At 43.2% G+C, this 25,214-nt stretch overlaps 1 protein-coding gene across 2 annotated transcripts in view; it reads right to left on the reverse strand.

The window, feature by feature from the left end:
• Positions 1-20,328, reverse strand: part of WARS2 (tryptophanyl tRNA synthetase 2, mitochondrial) — a 152,731-nt gene extending 132,403 nt beyond the window's left edge. For both annotated transcript variants that reach the window (XM_085620711.1, XM_085620710.1), the window contains exon 1: positions 20,183-20,328. In XM_085620711.1, the coding sequence (XP_085476837.1) occupies positions 20,183-20,284 (102 nt within the window). In that variant the 5' untranslated portion in view covers positions 20,285-20,328. The remainder of the gene's footprint in view (positions 1-20,182) is intronic.
• Positions 20,329-25,214: the final 4,886 nt, after the last annotated feature.

The raw sequence follows: 25,214 nt of genomic DNA on the forward strand, positions 1-25,214 counted from the left end.
ACTATCTGCCTCTCCAACACAAACATAACTCTCTCTGGACGTCTTTTATTGTTTCAAATCACTTCCGCCACCTCAACTATCCCTCTCAACCTCTTTCTTTATAGATTTGCCTACCTCAAATGCCAGCGTTTTTCTTCTTACAATTTGCTGCTTGTTTTAAGACACAGACTGGGGTTTGCTTTTCTTTCTCAGACTACAAAGTTTGTGTTATATTTTATTTTATATTATATTTCCTTATTGTCTTTCCTTTCCCTTTAATGCCTTGTATACTTTTGATTATGTCTCATGCCTTTTCTTCAATGTTCCTTTTAGAATTAGAATCTAACTTGTGTCAGACTGCCTGGGACTTTGAAGAGAGCAGTACTGTGCCTTACGCATTAAAGTTCTTTTATTACTTTTGACCTTACCAGCATTTTTATTTGAATTTTACAATTTGGCGACAAGATTTGTTGTACCTGCTACTTATTTGGCACAGGAGCGTTACATGTTGGACTTAATTTTTGATTTATTCTCATCTTTCTACGGACACTCCTCTGGAAATCTGGAAACTTATTGCTGAATCTTTACGAGACCTTCGCTGGATACTTTACTGGAAACTACGCTTTCACCAGTACTTTTATTCCTATTCTGCGCCTTTTCAGCGTTTTTGAGAAATTGCGGCATCTTTCAATCTCCAACGACTTACCTACGCGTGTGCAGAGAAACTTGTCGCACACCAGCTCCATGGAAACCTGAAGCTCTTTGCTCAAGTATTCATTTCTTCGTCGATGCGCTTGACTGTGACTGCACACTGTGAAATTCAACAGTTTACTAGTCATCTGCTTTACTTGAACATTCAACCCACTACAGAACAACGTGATGTACTGAATTTCCTCTAAAGGTACTTTGTTGTTCTGACTATTTGAGTATATCTGCACATCACGCTGATGTGCACAGCATTATTTTAAACCTCATTTCTTTCATTTTATTAATGACTTGGGCCACTTATTTTATTTACTGTTATTGATATTTTCTGCTACACCTATTTTAATACTTTTACTTAACATTAATATTGAATCATCACCATGCAGTTTGATCCTCCGTCAAAATTTCTTCAATCAAAAGGTGATCCTCCAATTCCATGGTCCAGATGGAAGGAGGAATTTTTAACCTATTTACAAGCTATTGATGGGGAAAGGATGGGAAATGAAAGAAAGAAAAATATCTTGCTTCATTGTCTTGGGTCAGAGGGGCAAGCTGTTTTTAGGACTCTACCTACTGTTCATAGTGATCTTGGAAGTTTCGATGAAGCTCTTTTACGTATTGAAACCAGGTTCAAACCAACCATAAGTATAGCACTTAATAGATACAAATGTTATACAAGAGCTCAAAGAGATTCAGAGTCCTTTGATGACTTTTTAACTGCTCTTAGAACGCTTGTCATTTCTTGTAATTTTGGCGCTATGTCAGATGAGATGATTAGGGATCAAATTATTGTAAATGTTAAAAGTAAGAAGACACAAGAACAATTGCGGATATTAGGTTATCCAAACTTACATGATACCATTGCTACAGCGAAAGCATTTGAGCAATCAGATATTTGGATGAGGACTATCGAAGATGTTAGTGCGAAGGGTGAGAAATGCAACAAGATTTGTGACGAGGTCTGTGCTGTAAACAATCCCAACAAGAATTCTCAAGCAGGGAAGCTTATTACCAAAGGTGTGGTTTTTTATAGGTGCGGTAGTAACAACCATGTTGCTTCCTTTAAGTTTTGTCCGTCTAATGGGAAAGAATGTAATAAGTGTGGTAGAATTGGACATTTTGGAAAAGCTTGTAGAGATGATAGGCAGAAAACCTTTGATAAGGGTAAGAATTTTAATAACAAAAACAGCGGAGTCTCTATTGTTAGTGGTGACCTACCATCTCAAGTTACTTGTATTAGAGGTGATCACTTGTCTAAGGATGATTCGCAAGTGGAGAAAGGAATTGTAGTGTCCTTAATGAATGTGTGCACAATTGATGGAGAAACTCTAAGTTCTCCAAAGTGTATTGTTAAATTTTTGGGTGAGGTACTTGAACTTATGGCGGACTCGGGTTCGCCTTGGACCATTGTGACAGAGTGCTATTTCAATGAAAAATATGGAAATAAGGAATCAGTTGGAAAGTTACATCGTCCTGATATAGTTGCTCAAGGTTTTGATGGTTCTACTATAGACTTCATAGGATATGTTAGTTCCCAGATTGAGTTTAAAGGTAGAACAGCTGTCATTAAATTGTATGTTGCTAAAAAAGGAGTCAATGTATAGGGTTGGAGGGATCAATGGAAATTAGGAATAATTCTCAATCCACGTAACAAAGAACCAGTTATGGTTCTGGAAGAGCATGTCAAAAGTAACAATACTCAAAAAGGCGAACATGTAGGAACTGACTTCCAGAAGGAAATTCCAAAAGTTTTTACTAAAAAGTTAGGTAAACTTAAAGGTTTTACGCATGTCATCAAACTCAAACAAGGTGCATCACCTGTTAAACAAAAGTTGAGAAATGTCCCAATTAATGTTAGGGAAGAGCTAGGGAATGTGTTGAAAGAAATGTTGGTTGAAGGAGTGATTGAAGAAATTGAATCCTCAGAATGGGTTCCACCAATTGTTTTGGCACGGAAACAGGATAAGTCTTTGAGGCTATGTATTGACTTGAGGGCCCTTAATGCAATTATACTCATTGATTGTTATCCATTACCCAACATGAATGAGGTTGTGATTATGCTAGGAGGTGCAACTGTTTTCCCAACTCTTGATCTTAGATCAGCATACCACCAGATTGAACTGGCAGAAGAATCCCGGAGTACGACAGCCTTCATCACACCGCAAGGTCTTTTTCAATTTAAAAGGATGCCATTTGGATTGGCATCGGCAATCCGTTTTTCAAAGATCAATGTGTCATCTGTTTAAAAACATGCAAAGTTATGTAAAGTGTTTCCAAGACGATATTTTGATTTTTTCTCCAGATAAGATATCCCACACAGATCATCTCAGGAATGTATGTAAAAGCCTGGAGGAGGTTGGCCTTACACTTAAGGGTAAGAAGTGTAAATTGTACCAAGACTGTTGAGTATCTCGGTCATACTGTATCCAAAGAAGGTGTGTTCCCTAAAAAGTCTCTAGCAGAGGCCATTTTGAAAGCGCCTTCTCCAGATTGTAAAGATAAACTCCTTTCCTTTTCTGTGTTAAGTGTGTATTACAGTAAATGTATTGCAAATTTTGCCACAAAGATGGAACCTTTGAGAGAATTTTTGAGGAAAAATATTGAATTTACTTGGGGAGAAAGACAACAGGAAGCTTTCAACAACATAAAAGCTGAAATGGTAGCTTCTCCCACTCTTAAGCTATTTTGTATGAATAAGCTATGTGTTCTTACAGTTGATGCCAGCTTGAATGGTCTGGGTTGTGTTATATCTCAACGTGCAGGGAAAGAAGAATGGAACATTGCATTTGCTTCACGGACCCTTAATAATATTACTGAAAGGCGCTATGCTGTCATTGAAAGAGAATTATTAGCATGTACCTGGGGAGTGGAACATTTTCGTAACTATATCTGTGGTGCACGTTTTGTTTTAAGAACAGATCATAAACCCTTGGTTTCTATTTTGTCACCAGGGGTTAGTCTTAATGCCACTGCCAGGATTGCCAGACTCGTGTCTCGTTTACAAGAGTATACTTTTACAGTGGAATATGTTCCAGGGAAAAGTAATGTGACTGCAGATTGTTTGTCAAGACTCCCATGCAGTACGGATGACAAAAGTGATGATTCTGAAGTAGTTGCAGATATCACAGAAGTTGTAACAGGAAATTGTGGTTTTATATCTTAGGAGATATGGAAAAAAGCTATGAGTGAGGATCAACTTTTAAAAAGGGTGATTGAATTCACTAGACAGGGATGGCCATGCAAAAATGATATTCCAGCTGAAATGTTTCCTTACGGGAAGATTTCTGATGAATTAATCATTGAAGGTGATTTAATATTTAGAAAGAGGGAAGTGTATCCCTCCCTTTTCATTTCGTAAACAAATTCTATCCATGAGTCATGAAAGTCATTTGGGCATTTCCTCGATGAAAAGATTGATCAGGTCAGTTTTTTGGTGGCCTGGTTTAGATAGATTTGTAAAACCAAAGGAAATGATGGACGGAGTGTTGAACATTGCAAGCACTCACCCCCAGTCAACTGATCTGGGTTTAATCCATCACCGTTCTTTAGCCCACTCTGCCACCCCAGTTCAGACATGGCCATATGCAAATCAGTCTGACCCTGTGCCTCATGGGAACAGTCCAGCCCGAACTGCCAAGCCATGGCTTACCTGGACCGGAAACAAGATTCCTAGGACCGGTTTCTGGCATTTCAGCCGTCTTCAGCCAGGCATGCTTGAATCCAGTGGCAAAGTGAGCAAGGGACTCACGTCTGAGCATACCCTGCCAACTTATGGCGAACAAAGCAAAACCAAAGGAAATGATGGACGGAGTGTCTGAACTTGGGTGGCAGAGTGGGCTAAAGAACGGTGATGGATTAAACCCAGATCAGTTGACTGGGGGTGAGTGCTTGCAAAGTTCAACACTCCGTCCATCATTTCCTTTGGTTTTTGCTTTGTTCGCCATAAGTTGGTAGGGTATGCTCAGACGTGAGTCCCTAGCTCACTTTGCCACTGGATTCAAGCAAGCCTGGCTGAAGACGGCTGAAATGCCAGAAACCGGTCCTAGGAAGCTTGTTTCCGGTCCAGGGAAGACATGGCTTGGCAGTTCGGGCTGGACTGTTCCCATTAGGCACAGGGTCAGACTAATTTGCATATGGCCATGTCTGAACTTGGGTGGCAGAGTGGGCTAAAGAACGGTGATGGATTAAACCCAGATCAGTTGACTGGGGGTGAGTGCTTGCAAAGTTCAACACTCCGTCCATCATTTCCTTTGGTTTTAGATAGATTTGTGGACAAGGTTGTCAGGGACTGTTCTGAATGTATTAGCAGTGAGATGTGTAAATGTGACCCTGCTCCTCTTGTTTCAATTCAATGGCCAGATTTTCCGTGGCAGAAATTAGGACTAGATGTTGCTGGTCCTTTCAATTTTTTACCACAAGATTGTAGGTTTGCTTTGGTCCTTATCGATTATCATTCAAAATGGCCCGAGGTGAAACTTGTACCTCGCCCTACGACTGAAAGGGTCATACTATTTCTGAAAGAAGTTCTCTCTCGAGAAGGCTATCCTGAAGTTCTTATTTCTGACAATGCTCAAATCTCACGAGATGCTTGAATTTCTTAAGTTTTCAAATGTTAAACATATGATTACAGGTTTGTATGAACCTCGTGGTAATGGTCAGGTGGAGAGGTACAACAGGGTCTGAGGTAATTCAGTTTTCATTTTTCGCCACCATTTTGTGTCTTTCCACAATTTTGTGTTGCCCTCACTCAGGCGGCACGGTGGACGAGGTGTTGTTTTCCCTCATCCTACTGCAACGTGTCAAATAACCTCCTGCCTCTGTTTAAAGCTGGTGTCAGGGTCCGGCCGTCTCCACTAATCCTCGTCTGGTTTGACTGATCCCTGTCTAGACTATCTGTTGGTTTGCACCATTCTTTACTGACTTTATCTTATCCTCTGGCCTTCGCTATTCTTTACTCTTATTCTCTCATTTCACAACTGTCCTGAGGGGCATACAAATGTGTCCTGTCACCTGCAAGTCGACTTATAAACACTACCACTGATTAACTTGAGGGGAAGGGTGACAAACACAGTTGGAAGGGAGGCTTATTTGAGTTACTTAATATCTTGTTTTCACATTCTTCTCATTGGTTGACCTGTATGCATTGGGAGTGTTCTTTGTGAATATGCGTGTTATAAAAGATTGTGCGCCACGAAGTAAAGTGGCAGCCTCCTAAGAACATACCGAGTGTACTTCTGGGACAACTGTACTTAGCTGCAGCTAATAAACCTTATCTTCTACGCCTAACAGAGTGTCCCGTGTCTTTGTTCGACAAAGCAGGTGAACTCAGGAGATTAAGGCGTACCCTGCGCCGCCAGGCCCATAAGGTCTTGGTTCTTCAATTTGGCGCCCAACGTAGGGCGGCTTCAGAGGTAGCAGTTCTGCCTGAGGATCGTGAGGAGCCCCGCAAGAAAATTCTGGAGGAATCCCGAACCACGTCAAGTGACCCCTGTATGTCGAAGTGGTCCGAAGGTCTTTTGCAGCGCGGTTTCTCCTTTCTGACGGCGGCTGATGACTGCTGCCCTGACTGCTGCCCTGCTTTGGTCCCTTTGATGATGTTTGGTATCGTGAGACATTATACGGGCCTCTGTTGGCGTAAGAAGACACTTAGTTAAGTATTGGTGGGTAGCTCCCACTATTTTGTTTTGCTTTGATTTGGGTCTTTGATTCGGCTATTGCAAAAGCCGAAGCCGAGGGGTGAGTACGTTTGTGCTGTATTATTTGATTTAACCCCTTGATGTTTGTGAACAGTCCAGTGAAATAACGATGCCTGGTCTGAATAAGTTTAGGAAGTTCTGTTGTCTTGGTTGTAATAGGGATTCCCGGCTGGAGGACTCTTGTCCAAATCCTCCGGTTGGAACTCCCACCTATGAGCTTTATTCAAAACATGGTGTCGGACCCATTGCCTTTAATAAGGCACGGATCCAAAACACGAAGAACGATGGCGTTCTACAGTGGCCACAAAATGGTCGTTTTGAGCCTGACATATTAGACAATTTGGAAGCGATATTGTTCAAAAGACAAGCCCGGCCGGCAATGTTTGACTCTTTCCACCTCTGGCGTAAGGAAGCCAAACAGAAAGAAATTAAGCAGGCAAAACGAGATAATAAAGCACAAAATATGACGATTATACAGGCTGCACAGCAGTTTAAAGATAATGAGATTGATAATGCAATGGAGATCTCAGAGAGACAGCATCGTATGGCAATAGATAGATGCTATCCGGTGTTGCCTAATTCCCCTTCTGATAAAAGTAAGGATCTGGAGGAAGAGCCTTTGATGTCTCACCTATTGAGATTACCTCCACCCTATGTACAAGGTGCTAATGCACCCCCGTTGTTACAACCTGTTCAGCTGCCTGTTGTCCCCCCACCTGTTCCGGTTCTTCCACATTTGCTCCTTCCGGTATTGCCACTCCCACCTCTCGTGCCACCGATTCCTTTGTCTCCTGGACCTCAATCTTCTTTGCCTTCTGCTCCCCTTATAACTGTCAGTTCCTCTCCTGTATCGCCTAATACCTTGTCCCCTGTCCTTATGTCTAATTCTCCTACTGTGCGCAAACGAATAACAGATACTGTCTCTGGTTTCTTGTCCCCTTTCTTTGGGACTCTGAACATGTCTCCGGCTTTCTCTCGAAGACAGTCTCGTAGTCAACTTCCAGGTTCCGACGAACGGGTGGTGTTGGACTCTCTCGCTCGCAAATGGATCGAGAAGGGTCCCCAGTATAGTGTGAAAGATATCTTGATCACCTTTCATCAGTGGGATGCGCCCACGCAGAGATATGTATTTAATGTTATGTGTGACACTCTCGCTAAAGAATGAGAGGATATGGATTTGGGTTTACTTCCCCAGGGTCTGTTGGATGTTCAGGCTAATTTCGATAAAGAACTCATTCTAAGGTTGAGGACGCCATAAGGTCACTTGGCACTTTTAGGTCGTTATTTTCTTCACATACTTTTCTTGATTCTGATCCTGCTGTCCGGCAGACATTGAAACATTACCCAATGAGAGAGGTTCCTCCGATATGGAGAGAAGAGGTTGCGCAAGCAGGTAATAATCCGGCTATTCCCACTCACTTCCAGCGTATATGGGTACATGTCCCCTGGAAGAGATCTGATGTTTTGGCCCTCAAACAATATTTACCGGATCCCCGAAAAAACCCTGCTGGTTACTATAAAGAATTGTCTCAGACTGTTGATGCCTGTATTATGAATTTAACCGATATTGACAAGTTGATGGGAAATGTAGTCCCACAAGTGTTATGGGATCGGATTCGTAGAGAGGATCACGCTCAGGAATTGGGTGGTACATGGAATGCTATAACTGCCTCGGATAGAGCACAAGTGGGTGGTGCTAAGCCTGAGGTTTTGATCACAGAACTCCCTGGTAGGATTATTACTTTAATGAAAACAATGATGCCCGCATTACGAGTTAATTGGGATAAATTAGCTGCGTGTAGACAGAAGAAAGATGAGTGTCTACGACTTCTTCACTCGTTTTGAGGAGACGTTTATTGATCCCAGTGGTCAGGATATGACTATGGAGGGTGGACAGCGATTATTTGTAGATAAATTCGTATTTAATTTGCTCCCCGAGTTGTCACATAAGTTGAAAGACTCTGAAAGTTCATGGGCTGTTTCTTCTTCTGCTCAGATATTGGCTACTGCTCAATATTACGAAAACAGGGACAAAGAGGAAAAAGACAAGCAAGAGAAAATGACTAAAGAATTTAAAACGAAGGTTCTTCTGCAACAAGCTTATTCTCCTCGCTCTGCTCAGCGCCAGTTTCAACAGCCTCCCCAGTTTCAGAGGGCGTTTCAAAAGCCTGAGCCCTATATTCCGCGGCCTTTGTTAGGTCCTAACCAATGCGCCTATTGTTGGGAGGAAGGTCATTTTAAGAATGGCTGCCCGGTTTTATTACAGCGTAATGAAGGACTATCTACCCCACGAGGTCGTGGTGGTTCCCAGTTAGGGCCCAGGGGTAGAGGTCGAGGTATGTTGCCCCAGACACAGCGTTCCCCTCCACCTCCACATTCTACGAACTACTTTGATCAGCAAAATACTCAGTCTACACAGTATTACAATGATGATTACTATGTTGAAGGTGAGAATGGCGGTCTTCACGCTAACTAGGACAGCCATAGACAAAGTGAGGGAGTTGTATCGATTCCAGTAGATCAGAATGGGCCTTATGTTAATGTCACTACAATGGGTGTTTCAGAGCCATTTCTTTTAGATACTGGTGCGATGAGAAGTTCTATTATTCACTCCAAACTCCCTGGGGCACCTTTGTCTGGCTTAACAAACGTATCCGTAGGATTTTCTGGCGCCCCAGTTCATAGTCCGGTCTCTTGTCCGCTGCCTATTTCAATTGGTTCTTATGATTTGGAAGCTCCGCTCCTTTTAACGACTGGTTGCGGCTAAAATCTGTTGGGTTTGGATTTATTGAAAAGATTGCATGCAACGATATATTGTTCTCCTTCTGGTGTACATCTCGTTTTGGGGCAGAAACTGACTTCTCCAATGTATTTGTCTAAAGATAAATTTCCACCTGAATTGCTCTCTCTCCCTGCGACACTTTGGGCTACGGGTCCAATTGATGTTGGTTGTCTTGAGATCCCACCCTATGTCGTTACCCTCAAGCCCAATGCTAAATTGCCACGCATCCCTCAATACAAAATTCCCAATGATGGTGAAAGAGCACTTTTTGCTATTATTTATGATTTGGTTCAGAAAGGTGTGGTTGAGGAGACGAGGGGAAATGTATGCAATAGTCCTGTTCTCCCGGTTCTTAAACGCACTGATCCTTCTCAGCCGCCTGTTTATCGCTTTGTTATTGATCTTCGGGAGGTTAATAAAATTGTTGTACCACAGTTTCCTGTTGTTCCAGATATCACTGCCCTGTTAACTATGATACCTGCCTCGGAAGCTTGGTTTTCTGTTATTGATCTGAAAAATGCTTTCTTCAGCATCCCCATTGCTGAAGAGAGTAGGGATATTTTTGGCTTCTCTTTAGAAGGCCGAAGTTTCTGGTTCAAGCACGCACCCCAGGGCTATTGTGAAAGTCCCTCCATCTATAGCCAAGCTCTGAAATGCCAGCTTGATGCTTTTCCTTTGCCGCCAGGTGCTACCCTTATTCAGTATGTGGATGATTTATTGATTGCTGCTGATTCAGAGGATATTTGCAAGAACGTGACTATTGCACTATTGCGTCACTTGTCTGACCTTCACCATAAGGTTTCACCTTCTAAATTACAATATGCCCGACAAGAGGTTACCTATCTAGGTCATCTCTTGTCGAAGGAGGGAAGGCGACTGACCCCAGAACGTATTCAAGCAATTGCACAAATGTCTGTGCCATCCACACAAAGAGAAGTGCGTGCCTTTCTGGGCATTACCTCTTATTGTAGACAGTGGATTCCAAATTTTTCTTTGTTGGCTAAACCTTTGTTGGCACTCACTTTGAAAGACACACCCCAACCCCTTCCTTGGACTGACAAATGTCAGAAGAGTTTTTCTGATTTGCGTGCTGCTCTGTGCTCTGCTCCTGTGTTGGGTACTCCGGATTACAGTAAGCCCTTCACGCTCTATGTCCACGAAAGAGAGGGTTGTGCGTTGTCAGTCTTAACACAACGATTTGGAGACAAGCAGCGGCCATGTGCCTACTTTTCGGCTACATTAGATCCAGTAGCCAAGGCATTGCCTAGTTGTCTTAAAGCTACAGCAGCAATTTCTATTCGTCAATCAGCTGGAGCGGTGCTAGATAACACTCTTATTGTTATGGTACCACATGCAGTGGATACCTTGCTAAATAGGACGAAAACGCAGCATCTTACAAGTGCTCGCTTGTCTGGGTATGAGCTGACGCTCTTGGCTAGTCATGTGCACATCAAACGATGTAACACTTTAAATCCAGCCACATTGTTACCTCTCCCAGACGAGAAAGGTATTCAGGAACAACATGATTGTTTTCTCCGTACTGAGGAGGAGACAAAAGGTAGGATTGATTTGAAAGATACACCACTAATGGACCCGGATGGGATCCTATGGGTGGATGGTTCTTGTTTTAAACTCCCTAATGGTGAAACAACTTCAGCTTATGCTGTTACCACCTTGCATACAATCGTGGAGACAGCACGCATCAGACATAATTTAGCTCAGGCGGCTGAACTGATAGCTTTGACCAGAGCGTGTGTGTTATCTAAGGGGAAGAGAGTGAATGTATATACCGACAGCCAGTATGCGTTTGGTGTGGCACATAGTTTTGGTCGTTTGTGGAAGGAAAGAGGATTCTTTACCTCCCACGTTACCAAAATACAGCATGGTCAGTTGGTAGCTGATCTTCTTGAGTCACTTGCTTTGCCTACCCAGATAGCAATCATAAAGTGTAGTGCGCATAAGAGGATTACTGATGATGTTGGTCGCGGGAATGCTTTTGCGGATGAGATAGCGAAAGAAACAGCCAGAGATGCTATGACGCGCATGTATGTTGCGAGCCCTGCAAATTGGGTCAAGGAATGTGTGAGGATACAATAGAAAGTGTGAGATCGATTCAAGGAGAGGCTACAGAGAAAGAGTTGAGTAAGTGGAAAGAGAGTACAGGAATGTTAGACGCGATGGGATGTTGGATAGAATTATCAGAACATCAGCGTTGGCTGTTACCAGATGCCTATGTACTGCCTGTAGTTGCTATGGCACATGGTCCAGCCCACATCAGTGCAAAAGGAATATGTAAGCTTCTGGCTCCAGTGTGGCTGAACGAAAGGATTCCAAAATGTGCAGATAATTTAGTGAAGCATTGTATCGTTTGCTTGATGCATAATCCAGGAAAGGGAACCCCAACTCCAGCAGGTCATTTTGCTCCCCCAACATATCCTTTTGAGGTGTTGCAAATTTATTATATCCACATGGAACGATGCAACAATCTCAAATATGTCTTGGTGGTGGTATGTGCCTTCTCCAGATGGATAGAGGCCTATCCGCTGAAAGACAACACTGCTTTGTCCACTGCCAAAGTTCTTCTAAAAGAGTTCTTCCCTAGGTTTGGTTTGCCACGCATTGTCTGGAGTGACAATGGAAGTGAATCTGTGGGCCAAATTATGAAAAAGGTGTGTACTGGTCTTGATATTCGGCAGAATTTCCATGCGGCAAACCATCCCCAATCAGCGGGTTTGGAAGAGTGCTATAACGGCACTCTCAAACTCAAGCTTGCAAAGGTACAGGCTAGCACGGGACTTGCCTGGCCCGATGCTTTACCTTTGGCTCTCCTATCCACTAGAACAACAGTACATTCTCGTTTGGGACTCAGCCCATACGAGGTTGTTTTTGGGCGCCCGGCTAATATTTGGGGAGTCCCTTGCCCTAAAAAGTATTCTGACATACAGTATCCAATGCTGATTGACTACTTACATGACCTCACCACTAAATTACGTGTTCTCCACCAACAGGTTCAAAACGCTTTACCAGAGGCCTCCACGGACCCATGTCATTCTATCCAACCGGGAGACTGGGTCTGTGTGAAAAATTTTCAGAGGACAAGGAATTTGGAACCTCGTTGGAAGGCGCCTCGACAGGTTCTTCTGGTAACACGTACAGCAGTGAAGGTCGAAGGGAAAAAGAACTGGATCCATGGCTTGCACTGCAAAAAGGTGCCCTTGCCCTTGCCTTTTGACCAGTGGGTCCGTAAAGGTGTAGGTGATTTTGAAGGCGAAAGGGTCCGTCGGTTTGTACCTTTCAGTAGTGCACACCTAGATGGAGCTCGGTCTGAGAAAGAAGATGACGACGTTTTTACAAGAAGCAGTACCGCCACATCTCCGATTGAACACTACAGATCCACAGACACTATTTCAGGACCAAACTGTACTGAACAGAACTCGATAAAATTTAAGGCCTAGACTGGTCAAGGACACCTGAGATTTTCATCTCTTTCGTGACATGTATCATCTGTCCAGGTTGCAGGGTCACGGTAGGAGTCTTGGTTCGTGACCTGTATAGTGGCTAGGTCCCCAGGACTTGCAATGTCATAGGACGGCTAATAATCACGGCCAAGTGAGTAAGGAAGATTGCCGTGAGCAACAATTTTAGAGGATGGATGTCAAATTGGGAAAGAATAACAAGAAGGAAGAGATGAAAAAGAGATATTGTAAATTAGTGTACAGTCAATGTGGCATAACATTGTGTGTTCTTATGTTTTCTAGTATCTTATTGGCTTGTGCAGGTTGGATTGTTCATGCTATGCAGCACAAATCTGTCCCTACTTCTATTTCCTTGCCTTTTCATTCTACTATCTCCCCACATCAATTACATACGCTTCCCCAACATGAACTGATCAGGAGAACAGAATATTTTAACAATTCATTTGTCCAGTTGTTGCATCAACACCAATTGGTAGTCAACACAACCGACTGTTGGGTGTGTGGACTTATGCCTCATACCACAGACAAAGGGATGCCATATTTAGCCCTTCCATTTTCTTATGAAGGTTCCGCTTGGGCCTATTTTGTGATGTTTTCAAATGCATATCAGAACCGATTTAGACGTCCAGTTGGTTCATATGGTAGTGGACAAGATTTTAGTCATAGTTCTCTGATAAAAGGAATAGTGGCTATGGCTAGAATTGTGGAGAATAGTAGGGTTCCTGTTGATGAGAAACGGGCATACGATGGTTGGAACGTGACTCGTTACGTTACTAGCCTTACAGATCGAGTTAAACAGGGAAAATCTCCACCAATTTGGACTGTGCCTCGTCGAGGTAACTTTTGTTTACAAATGAATGGCCAGACTACTGACACTGGACAAGGAAAGAGTTTTTGTTCCCATACATACATTTACACATCTCAGAATTCACCACCGTTAGTGCCATCCCAGGGCACGTATTTTGTCTGCCACAATAGAGCCTACACGTGGCTACCGACGGATTTTTCAGGAACGTGCTATATAGCCTTTCTTCTCCCTCCTACATACACTGCTCCTTCGGGACATCACAGAAACAGATATGGCAGAGGGATTATTGATTCTGAAGAGGACAAGAGGGAGGTGATTTCCTTAAAGGATTTCTTCCTTTTTGGGGCCCAATGGCCAACAGTAGAAACATGAGACAATTGGTTCGTGTTGTTGAGACTACCATAGATGTCACTGTGGGAGCCTTGAGTAACCTCACAGCTGAACTTCAAGCGGATCATCTCATGACATTGCAGAACCGGATTGCTCTGGATGTTATTCTTGCGGATCGTGGTGGAGTTTGTAAATTGATCAGATCTAACTGTTGCATTTATATACCTGACGGCGCCCCTACGGTATACCAAGCCATCTCCAAATTACATGTGATCTCGAGTCGATTCATCAGGACGAAAGAGATTGGTCTTTATTGGAATGGTTTTGGGGATTACTGTCCAAATGGGGATGGAAGGTATTAACATTCCTTGGAGTGGTTTTGGCCATCATTTTTTCCTGTTGTCTCTGTATGCAGTGTGGCCCCGCCATCTGTGGTCTTTGTGCCACTATGTGTGTCCCAAGGCCTGTGCCACGGAAGACGGAGAGCATTAAAATGATGTTGCAGCAACAGCTTGATGACCTCATGGCCATTGACGTCGACTCAGATTAAAATGAGTCTGTGTCTTGCCTGAGTAATGGCAAAAGGAGGGTCTGAGGTAATTCAGTTTTCGTATTTAGCCACCATTTTGTGTCTTTCCACCCTTTTGTGTTGCCCTCACTCAGGCGGCACGGTGGACGAGGTGTTGTTTTCCCTCATCCTACTCCCTTATCCTACTGCAACGTGTCAAATAACCTCCTGCCTCTGTTTAAAGCTGGTGTCAGGGTCCGGCCGACTACACTAATCCTCGTCTGGTTTGACTGATCCCTGTCTCGACTATCTGTTGGTTCGCACCATTCTTTACTGACTTTATCTTATCCTCTGGCCTTCGCTATTCTTTACTCTTATTCTCTCATTTCACAACTGTCCTGCGGGGCATACAAATGTGTCCTGTCACCTGCAAGTCGACTTATAAACACTACCACTGATTAACTTGTGGGGAAGGGTGACAAACACAGTTGGAAGGGAGGATTATTTGAGTTACTTAATATCTTGTTTTCACATTCTTCTCATTGGTTGACCTGTATGCATTGGGAGTGTTCTTTGTGAATATGTGTGTTATAAAAGATTGTGCGCCACGAAGTAAAGTGACAGTCTCCTAAGAACATACCGAGTGTACTTCTGGGACAACTGTACTTAGCTGCAGCTAATAAACCTTATCTTCTACGCCTAACAGAGTGTCCCGTGTCTTTGTTCGACAAAGCAGGTGAACTCAGGAGATTAAGGCGTACCCTGCGCCGCCAGGCCCATAAGGTCTTGGTTCTTCAGGTCCTCATACAAGACATTTTGTGGGCACGTAATTTTGGTATTCAGTGGAAGGACAAATAGAGGGGAAAAATGATGGTTGTACCGTATAACTCCTCACTCCACCACTGAAATTTCACCGTTTCGTTTATTAAGAGGTAGGGATCCCATTTCCAATTTATGCCCTTGCTGGTTCAAAAAGGCTACAATGAGTTGTAATTGTGAAATTGATATTGAAAAGGTTGCCAAAAGAATTGAGGTTAAACAATACAAAAGCAAATGCCTTTATGATGCTAACATGTAAGTCAAAGATCCTTCGTTTTCTGTTGGGGAATGGGTCCGAATACGCAAACCTGGTATAATATCTAAGGGTGAAATGAAGTTTGGTCAACCGATTAAGATTGTCAAGGTTAATCGCAACAGTGTTGTTACACAAGATGGAAAAGTATGGAACGTCAGACGTGTTAGCAAATGCATTCATTACAAGCCTTAAGTTTTCATTAGGGGGTAAATGTGTTACATTTTATTGTATATTATATTTCCTTATTGTCTTTCCTTTCCCTTTAATGCCTTGTATACTTTTGATTATGTCTCATGCCTTTTCTTCAATGTTCCTTTTAGAATTAGAATCCAACTTGTGTCAGACTGCCTGGGACTTTGAAGAGAGCAGTACTGTGCCTTACTCATCAAAGTCCTTTTATTACTTTGGACCTTACCAGCATTTTTATTTGAATTTTTCAGTGAGAGGATTTTGTAAAGTGAACTGTTTGAAAATCATGCTGTACAGAGAGTGTGAAATGAAAGGCTGTAGAATGTTGTTTTTTTCTAACACACAACATTTAAATAGCTTGTAAATAAACGGAACAAATATTTCAATATGTATTTCAGTAGTAGTGAAAGCACATTTTTTTGCAACTGTGTGATGAAAAAAAAAAAAGATTTAATAGGATGAAAAATAATCAGAACACCTTACTAGGTGATTTGCAAATGATAAACATTTTTCCTGAAACCCAATGTCCTCGGAGGATTGCCTCTGCTATATATAGTTATATCAGTAAAACTGCAGGTTAGAAGTTTGTGGCCATTTCAATGGAAACATGCTGGTTGTTAATGACGGTGAGCCATCACATCATGCTTCAGTAATATTTTTATTAAGTGAGTTTTTAAACATGAACTGAGAAACATTTCATCCCTCACACAGATGGAAATACTATTAGTGTCCTAGGAAGCAAGCCACGATCCTGTGTACCATGGACTTGGGCTAGTTTCTTAAAATAATGTCTATCCAGAGAAGCGCACACATCTAAAGAGAAGACAGGGGGCCGCAAGGGAAGAGAAATTAGGAGAAAAATATTTAATTTTGATCAATGCAGTAGTGAAAATTCTCAGAGAAGGACTTTGTTTTTCACTATTGCAGTAAGAACGTCAGCAATGAAAAGATGCATTTTTGATCATAAATAACTAAAGCTACAATTTCAAGTCCTATGTGCCTATATCGTATGTTCTTATTATGCACTAGTCCACTTAATATCTGACAGGTCACCCTTAGCATTTTTTTGTGAAATGGCAGTAACAAGCTGGTTAGATATGGAATTCCACTTAAAATGTTCTTGTTGCAAGTCAAAATAAATAAATGTATGTAAACAACCTACATCTAAACTCGAAAAGAAGTGGCCTGTTAACTGTAACTGGTGAATATTCGTGTTTTTTTTAAAGTTCAAAACATTAACCCTGTCACTGACATATGCACCCAACCACAGCATTACTTTAACCTTTGGTTTTTTCCAGTGAATTTTCAAAAGATTTTTTTTTTTTTTTGAATAATACAGAAAAAAAAAATATATATATATATATATATATATATATATATATACACACACAAACACACATGAACTGACAAGTCAGTCTAAGGAGATATTAATACAATTTTGTTGAAATAAATTAGAATAGTAGCATGCCTGTCTCAATCAAAGGAGAAATCAAAGTCTTTACGACTCATTCTGAAAATATTTCCTAGTTCAGCGTTTGAGGCCGTGCATAATCTTCTCATGTTTTGGTGATGTATGAGATTGAAACCTATGTATCACCACATCTAACCTCACGATATGAATGTACTAGGACCAATAGAGATGTTCATCTTGGACCTACAAGACGTTTGCCCCTTTTCCACCCTTAGCTGGAAGATCCACAAGGATTAAACAACAATCTGGGGTTGTTGCGTTTACAAAAGGGGACTTGAAATCTGTAATGGAGGAATAGGGAAAAGATGATGCCCTGTGGAATTCATTATAGATCCAATGAACTATGGGGCATATCAACAAGGGCTTTATCTCTGCTTTTTTGGCTTTGAAAGCCAAAAAAGCAGAGATAAAACTAGCACCCTATCAACAACAGGGTGCTAACATGCAAATTTGCATGTTAGCACCCTTTTACTCTACGCTTCCCCTTGCATCTCTAATGAGATGCAAAGGGGGCGTTCCAGAGAAAAATAATAGGAGAAATGTCGCTAAGCGACATTTCTCCTATTATCAAGAATATCGCTAACCCTGTTAGAGACAAAAAAAGCAGCGCTAACCGCGGTTAACGATGCTTTTTTACGTCTGGTATTTTTCTGACTTAGCCATGATATCCTATGGAAGGAGGATATCATGGCTAAGTTTGTCTGTCCCTATCAACAAGCTAACGTGAGATTATCGCTGGGTTTCCAGCGATAATCTCACGTTAGCCACTTAGCGTGAGGATTTTTATCGCTATTGAAATAAGCGTTGCTAATAGCACGCCATCTCAGCGATAAAAATCAACGCTAGCCGGCGATAATTATCCTAGCGCTAAGTGCGCTTAGCGATAATTATCGCCGGTTGTTGTTGATATACCCCTTAGTGCTTGTTTAACTAAATCCTTGAGCCAAGAGAAAGTGCCACGCTGCAAGGTGCAGCATTCAACCATAACTTCCTGCTTTACCAGTCTGCAAAGACTAGTAAACCAAACGTGGGAATGATCAAGTCATACTGGACCAGACCACCTCTTAAATGGAAAAATCTAGACCGGAGGTGACAAATTTAACTGGTATACCAAATCTGCTATAGCTGGGGTGGGAGTACATCCCTCAGCATTCCTGCTCTACTGCCTGCCTCGGACGCTGCAGCAATGTGCTCATAAGCACTCCAAGCCTCCCGCAGAGCATGATGCGCCTGGACCTGTGACCGGGCCAGGAACAGGCCCGTTAGAGCCCAGACTAGGCTGGGCTGGGCCCTGTCTCCTGGCCCCATCCTCTGGGCTTAATATCAGCAACAAACCGGATTGCCTTGGGAATCGAAGGTAGACAAGTGCATTTATCTTCTCTTCTCCACTCCACTGTTTTAATATAAAAATGGGTAAACGCAAGGGCAGCCAAGTGACTGAGCTAAGAAAGGAAAGGTGGCCTCAAATCTATTACTAACTACTTTCAACTGTCATGGGGGCCAGTGATATGGAAATTGGCACCTTTGGTTAAAGAGGACATTGCGTGAGTAGAAGGGAGTCTTAGCAGAGAGCGATATGTTCACTACCTAGGAACAATGGGCCATAATCTGTCATGGAAGTACTATTTAAGGGATAAATATTCCCAGAGAAGAAAACAGAGGCTGTGCAATTGATCTTTGCAGGTGAAGTCAGGGCATATTGTGAGCCAGGATTATCTGCCTTTCCTCCAATCAGCCTTTTCACCTTGGGAGGCCAATGAAATGAGTAACACTGAGTTGGGTAACAATAAACATTTGTTATTTCAGGCAGCACCGAGATACCACTGCTGGGGTGAACATGCACTTTACCAATAGTCATTATGTTATGCAGAATTTAAGGGGGGCAGATATAAGGAGGGTGGATAGTGTGTGGCAGAGGCCTATACACGAGTGGATGGTGTAGATCGCTGCAGGTACAGAGAGGGCAATGGGTGTGCTTGACACAAAGCTGGAAAGGATTAATTTCACCTGTGTTAGAAATCGTGCCACCCTGCAACAGAATAAACAGATAATCTTTTCTGCACAGATAGCATGATTGACGTAGGGAGCTTTGCACAAACTATTTCCAAATTATATACAGCAGATGAGAAGTCATAGTTTTTTGGGAACAGGCTAGCCATGTGTGCGAAGAGGGATAGCACAAAAAGTTTTTTTGTGCAATTTCATAACGTGTAAACATGGTCTGAAAGGCATTTTAGTGATTCACAGACTGAGCACTGCATTCATGAGTAAAGCAAAAGAAAAGTAATCTTACATATGGAAGCAAATTACTGTAGATTAACAATAACCTAAATATAGTAGGGAGAGAAAATGCAGGTGGGTAAGAAAAAGAGAGGAAACGGCGCATGTGCGAGTGATCATAATGCGGCGAAATCAACGATGGATGAGGCGAGGGAAAGCAGATGAGTCCGGGAGAGCAGGCAGTGGTCCCCCGGGGAAAGGAGTGGACCAGGACAAGCTGATCAGTAAAAGAAGGAAACCTTGGAGAAGGGTTGCAGGTTCAATAAGCACCTTATAATGCATAACGATATGTAAAATTAACCTTATTACATGGACATAATTGATTTGTTCCACGGGCCTTTTAGTGCCAGGTACACATAAAGCATAAGAATGGCACATATAAACTCACTACAGGCGTATAAATGTCACATATGCAGAATTGAAACTTGGACCTCTCAACACACTACTCTCATTGAACAGCAGGGGGTGCTTGCACTTTTGCACCAAGGGCTGTGGCGCCCAGCGTGGCCCAGGCAGGGTGCTCTTGTTCATGCACCAGTAATGGCATTTGTAATCGGGGGTATTTCACGTTTGCCCCATGGGCTGTGGCGCCCACCGTGCCCCAATTATGCACTGGCACAGAGGGGCCGCTAAGAGCTAGAGTTCTCCGCAAAGGGTTATAGGGTGTGCGCTTATACACTAAGGCGTACGGTAACAGGCTCGCGTTGTGACGCACCGTTACCCTGCGCTTTAAGCGGACGTCGAATGTGTAGGACCCTGGATTACATGATTTACGGTAACACGTCCTGCTGCCCTTCCGGTGCTTGCGGCAGCCCTCCGCGCTGCTGTCCGTTACCAGCACTACCTCCACCTCCCCTTACCCCGGCCCAGCACCGGGGAGTACCTGAGGGGAAGGCTCCTCTGCAGGTCCGCCACTGACACCCGCAAAACCCCGCAGGGAATGCCGAAAACCGCACGCCACCCTGGACGCAGTGCGCAGCGCCATCTTGGAACCCTTGCGTGAATACGTCAGTCGGGGTCACGCTGAACAGCCTGCACAGGCGGCGTCCATGCTGATTGGTTGGCTGCCTGCAGGTGTCTCGTGCTGGGACACGGAGCACGTGCCTCTGCTTTTTCATTTTTTGCATCTTTTATATAGCGCCAACTCGACCCGAACGTATTGGAGCGCTTTACATGAGCACCATATTTACATTACACATTAAGGCATGGGGAGATTAAGGGGCATATCAACAAGGGCTTTATCTCTGCTTTTTTGGCTTTAAAAGCCAAAAAAGCAGAGATAAAACTAGCGCCCTATCAACAACAGGGTGCTAACACGCAAATTTGCATGTTAGCACCCTTTTACTCTAAGCTTCCCTTGCATCTCTAATGAGATGCAAAGGGGGCGTTCCAGAGTAAAATAATAGGAGAAATGTCGCTAAGCGACATTTCTCCTATTATCAAGAATGACGCTAACCCTGTTAGAGACAAAAAAAGCAGCGCTAACCGCGGTTAACGCTGCTTTTTTACGTCTGCTAATGTTCAGACTTAGCCATGATATCCTATGGAAGGAGGATATCATGGCTAAGTTTGCCTGTCCCTATCAACAAGGTAACGTGAGATTAACGCTGGGTTTCCAGCGATAATCTCACGTTAGCCTGTTAGCGTGTAGATTTTTATCGCTATTGAGATAAGCGTTGCTAATAGCACGCTATCTCAGCGATAAAAATTCACGCTAGCCGGCGATAATTATCCTCACGCTAAGAGCGCTGAGCGATAATTATCGCCGGTTGTTGTTGATATGCCCCTAAGTGATTTGCCCAGAATCACAGGATTTTGACACTACCCCGAGGCTCGAACCCTGGTTTCCAGCACCAAAGTCGGTAGTCTAGCCGATGGACCACATCCCCTCCTGACCTGCTGCTTGACTCCTTGCAGCAGGTCACGGCCCAGCCCCAGTGTTTAAGTGAGGCGGGTCTGAGAACTGGCAGCAATTATACACTGGATCTGAAAGGAGTCTCTAGCAGGCACTCAGTTTATGCCCCTATCTGTATAGGAAATTACTTCTTCATTTCTCAACAATGCCTATTGAAACTCGAGTTAATCCATGTCAGCAATGTAGATCTTTTTAATATTATTTCCTTTTTTGAGATTTTTTTTTCACGCAACATGTGACTCTTGTCTAGTGCATACTGTGAATAAGGCGTCTCCAGTTGTCTGAGGGAGTTCAGGTTGTGGTTGGGTGTTTATGATGAGGGACGATTGAGAAAGCTGGAGCAGAGGCTGAAGACAGTGAGACTATATCACAGTTCCTTGTCAGTAGGAAATATAGGTGGTTGGACTACAAATACATCCAGTCATTGGCCTAGTGGTGGCCACGTATGAAAAGCGTATCAGCCTGGATGTGAGAAAACCGCCTCAAGCACAAAACGGACAAGAACAAAGTCCTTATCTTTGGCAAACACACTGCCCTCTGGGACAACTCCTGGTGGCCTTCAGAATTTCATTACAAGAACGGAGGCTACATTATGCATTATCTTTTAATGCAGTCTCTAAGCAGCCGCATACATCACAATAAAAAGGTTCCATAAAAGAACACTGAAAATTCATAAAGGGCATGAGCCAACATAAATCTGCCTCTTTTAAATGCGGCTCTGAGCAGATAAGTTGTCTTCATTTATGATTCCTTTATGACTTTGATTTATCTTGTTTCCCTATTGTCATTGATTTGAGCTAACACCCCCCTATCCTTCCTTCTTTCTGCCTCCACATCGATTTCCAATTTATGGAAATCCCCCTTTTTTCTTTCCTCATCGGCTATCCCTTACAATATTGTGCATTTATTCGGTTAATTTGAACTAATTCCTGTGTTTTAACCGCTTTATTCACAGCGCCGGTAAGTATTTCATTTCTACTCATTTCCTTTCCTTTGAATAGGTTTTTTCTTTCAGCCCTTCTTTCAGCCCTTACCTCACCTCCTACGCGACTTACTCACATTCGGACCTAATCCCCTCCTTTGCGCCTATTTAGCTATTTTTTCAGGGTTTCCTTTAAAATGCACGCCGCAACTTGAGCGCGGACGTGTAACGCTCACAATTTCAAGGAATGAACCTTGGCAACCGCGACGGTGTGTGCTCGCATTGCCAAGGTCCTTTCTTCTTTGTTCTTCGCTCCGGACTCCTATTTATTGCATCTCCGGTGCGAGACACCGGTCTCCATGCCAACCTGCTGACCGCGAGCCTAAACGAGTGTCACTTACTCGTCGGACTCCGCAATCAGCTGCTGCCTCTCACTTTTCTACCGCAAGTCTTATGCTTTTTAGCACATAAAAAAATATAGAAATAACGACTCTTGGCTAATTTTAACTGTAACCTTTATGACCTGGCCTCCTCTGCTTTGCCCCTGACTTTATTTCAGCGCATAGCGCTTCTTGAATCCGAGTTTTAATTATTCTTTCTACCCTATATCTCTAGTTTTCTACCCTGCGCTATGCCTGACTCCGAGTGGGATGGCGCTTCTGCCCCTACAGCCAATTTAGAAAATGAAGCCTTTAAGAAGCTCCTATATAGTGAAATGCAAACCTGTATGCTTGATACTTTGAAAAAGGTCATGTCTTCAACAAGGTCACTCCCCTCTGAGGAGGAAGAGTTCACTGTAACTCTCAATGATGACACTTCTAATGTAAGGGGTAAAAGATCAAAGAAAAATAAAAGCTTAGAATATTTAACCCCTAAGAGCACTATGGGAGGTCCCAGCACCTCACTGAATTTAGGAGGTCTTTGCACCTCAACTACAAAGGAAGGTCTTCGCACCTCAAACTCCCTGGGTGTCCCTCACGACACAACATATTCCGGTGTCCCTCGCGGCACACAATATCTGGGTGTCCTTGGCGGCACAAAATATCTAAGTGCTCATGAACTTACGGGAGACAATGAATTTTAATGATGATAATTCGTCAGGTAACCCCAACAAATATATCCTTGATTTGGAGGATGATGATCAAGACCTTTTTAACCCCCCTGAGCCATCTTCATCCTCAAAGGATAGCATTCTCGACCCCCTAGGAGAAGAGATGTTCTCTCTCCTGAACCTTAAGCATCCCATAAGCTCTGAGTGGTGGCCTCAAGACCACGTGGCAAAACTCATCAATAAGTGGTTGAGGTACCCATTGGAGCGCAATACACATAATATCCTCAGAGCTGAGTGCTCCAGACCTTCCATTGATGACAAAGCATGCCAAACTCCTAATTTAGATCCACAGTTGATCAAGTTTCTTTTCAAACTTGGTCGGGATCCAAGTAAAGGCATGGAAAGGTCCCTTAAGGGGTGTCAAGATCGTCTCCTAGACGTCCTAGGCCCACTAGCCAGGATTATCGACGCAGCGGAAGAGAGCCATATTAATGGCACTCCCCTTAATACAAACTTGATCAGGGGCTGGAGACAGAGGGCTCTAATCCTGCTTGGCAATGCTAATGCTAACTTAAATGCAGAGAGATGTTTTAACTAAAATAAACCCAAAACTCTCCGACATGGCTGACAAAGAGACCTCTCAGAACCCTAAGAGCTTACTTCTCGGAAAGGATCTCATAAAGTCTCTAGGCAAATACGTCGCAACTTTTACGGCCTTGGATAGGGCCCTATTAAAACATGCGCAAGGTCTTTAATAATAACCTTTTTGGCCGGACCGGAAGAAGGGGCCTCTCTTCCGGCCGATTTAACCAAAGGCCCTCAAGAAGATCACGCGGTTTCAGAAGAGGCTTTCAGCAATTCAACAACTCACAGTTCTATCCCCAGAGAGGGAGAGGCATGCGCTCCAGAGGATTCAGATCCCACGGTCCCTCCATCAATAACAACCCACCAAGTGAGTATTCTTCCCCTTCCTACCTCTCCTTCTTTCTCCCAAAAGGTGGGAGGGAGACTCAAATTCTTTTTTCAGAATTAGAAACTGATCACTCAGGATCCATGGGTTTTAAATACCGTCAGGGGTTTCAGAATAGACTTTACGGAAACTCCTACTCAAAACTCGCTTCCATGGGTCTTTCCACTCCCTTCGGAACAACAGAAAATAATCGAGGAAAGAGATCTCCTCCATGCTCCAAAAAGGAGCAATTATAGAAGTTTCTCTGGAAGAACTCAGATTCATAAGCACACTCTTCCTTGTAGAGAAAAAAGACAAGGGTTGGAGACCCGTGATAAATTTAAGACATCTAAACAAATTTTTGGTCTACAGACACTTCAAAATGGAGGGGATCCATTTTCTGAGAGATCTTCTTCTGGAAGGAGACTGGTTAGTAAAATTGGACCTAAAGGATGCTTATTTCACCATTCCTATGGCTGAAATCCAACAACCCTTTCTCCAGTTCCTCTGGAAGGACCGCTTATATCAGTTCCAAGCCCTCCCGTTCAGTCTTTGTTCTGCCCCTTGGTGTTTTACCAAGGTTATGTGACCAATCGCCTCATACCTAAGGGAAAGGGGCATCCGTTTGATCATCTATCTAGACGACATTCTCATTATGTCGCAAGAACTTTCCCAAATATCTCAAGATCTCAAGACAGTAATGGATCTTCTAGAAAACCTGGGCTTCATCATCAACAAAGAAAAATCGGTCTTGACTCCTTCCAGGTCTATGGAGATTCTGAGCTTCACTGTAGATACCTCAAAATGTCTCCTTTTACTCCCTTCCGAGAAGATATCCAAAATCAGGAAGGAAATTTGTCATGTCTTGAAGCAACAAGACTTTCCCCTGAGAGAACTGGCCAGACTACTCGGTCTTCTCTCCTCATCTATTCAAGCATTTTTATCCGGTCCCCTAAATTATCAGGCTCTCCAAAGGGTGAAAGCGAGGGCCCTAAGGTCCGGCCTCTGGTACAAAGATCGCGTTTCTCTAGACCGAGAAACCCAGTGGGAACTGGCTTGGTGGCTCGAAAACTTGGAC

This window comes from Triturus cristatus, chromosome 8 (genome assembly GCF_964204655.1).
Source record: "Triturus cristatus chromosome 8, aTriCri1.1, whole genome shotgun sequence".
Classification (NCBI taxonomy): Eukaryota; Metazoa; Chordata; class Amphibia; order Caudata; family Salamandridae; genus Triturus; species Triturus cristatus.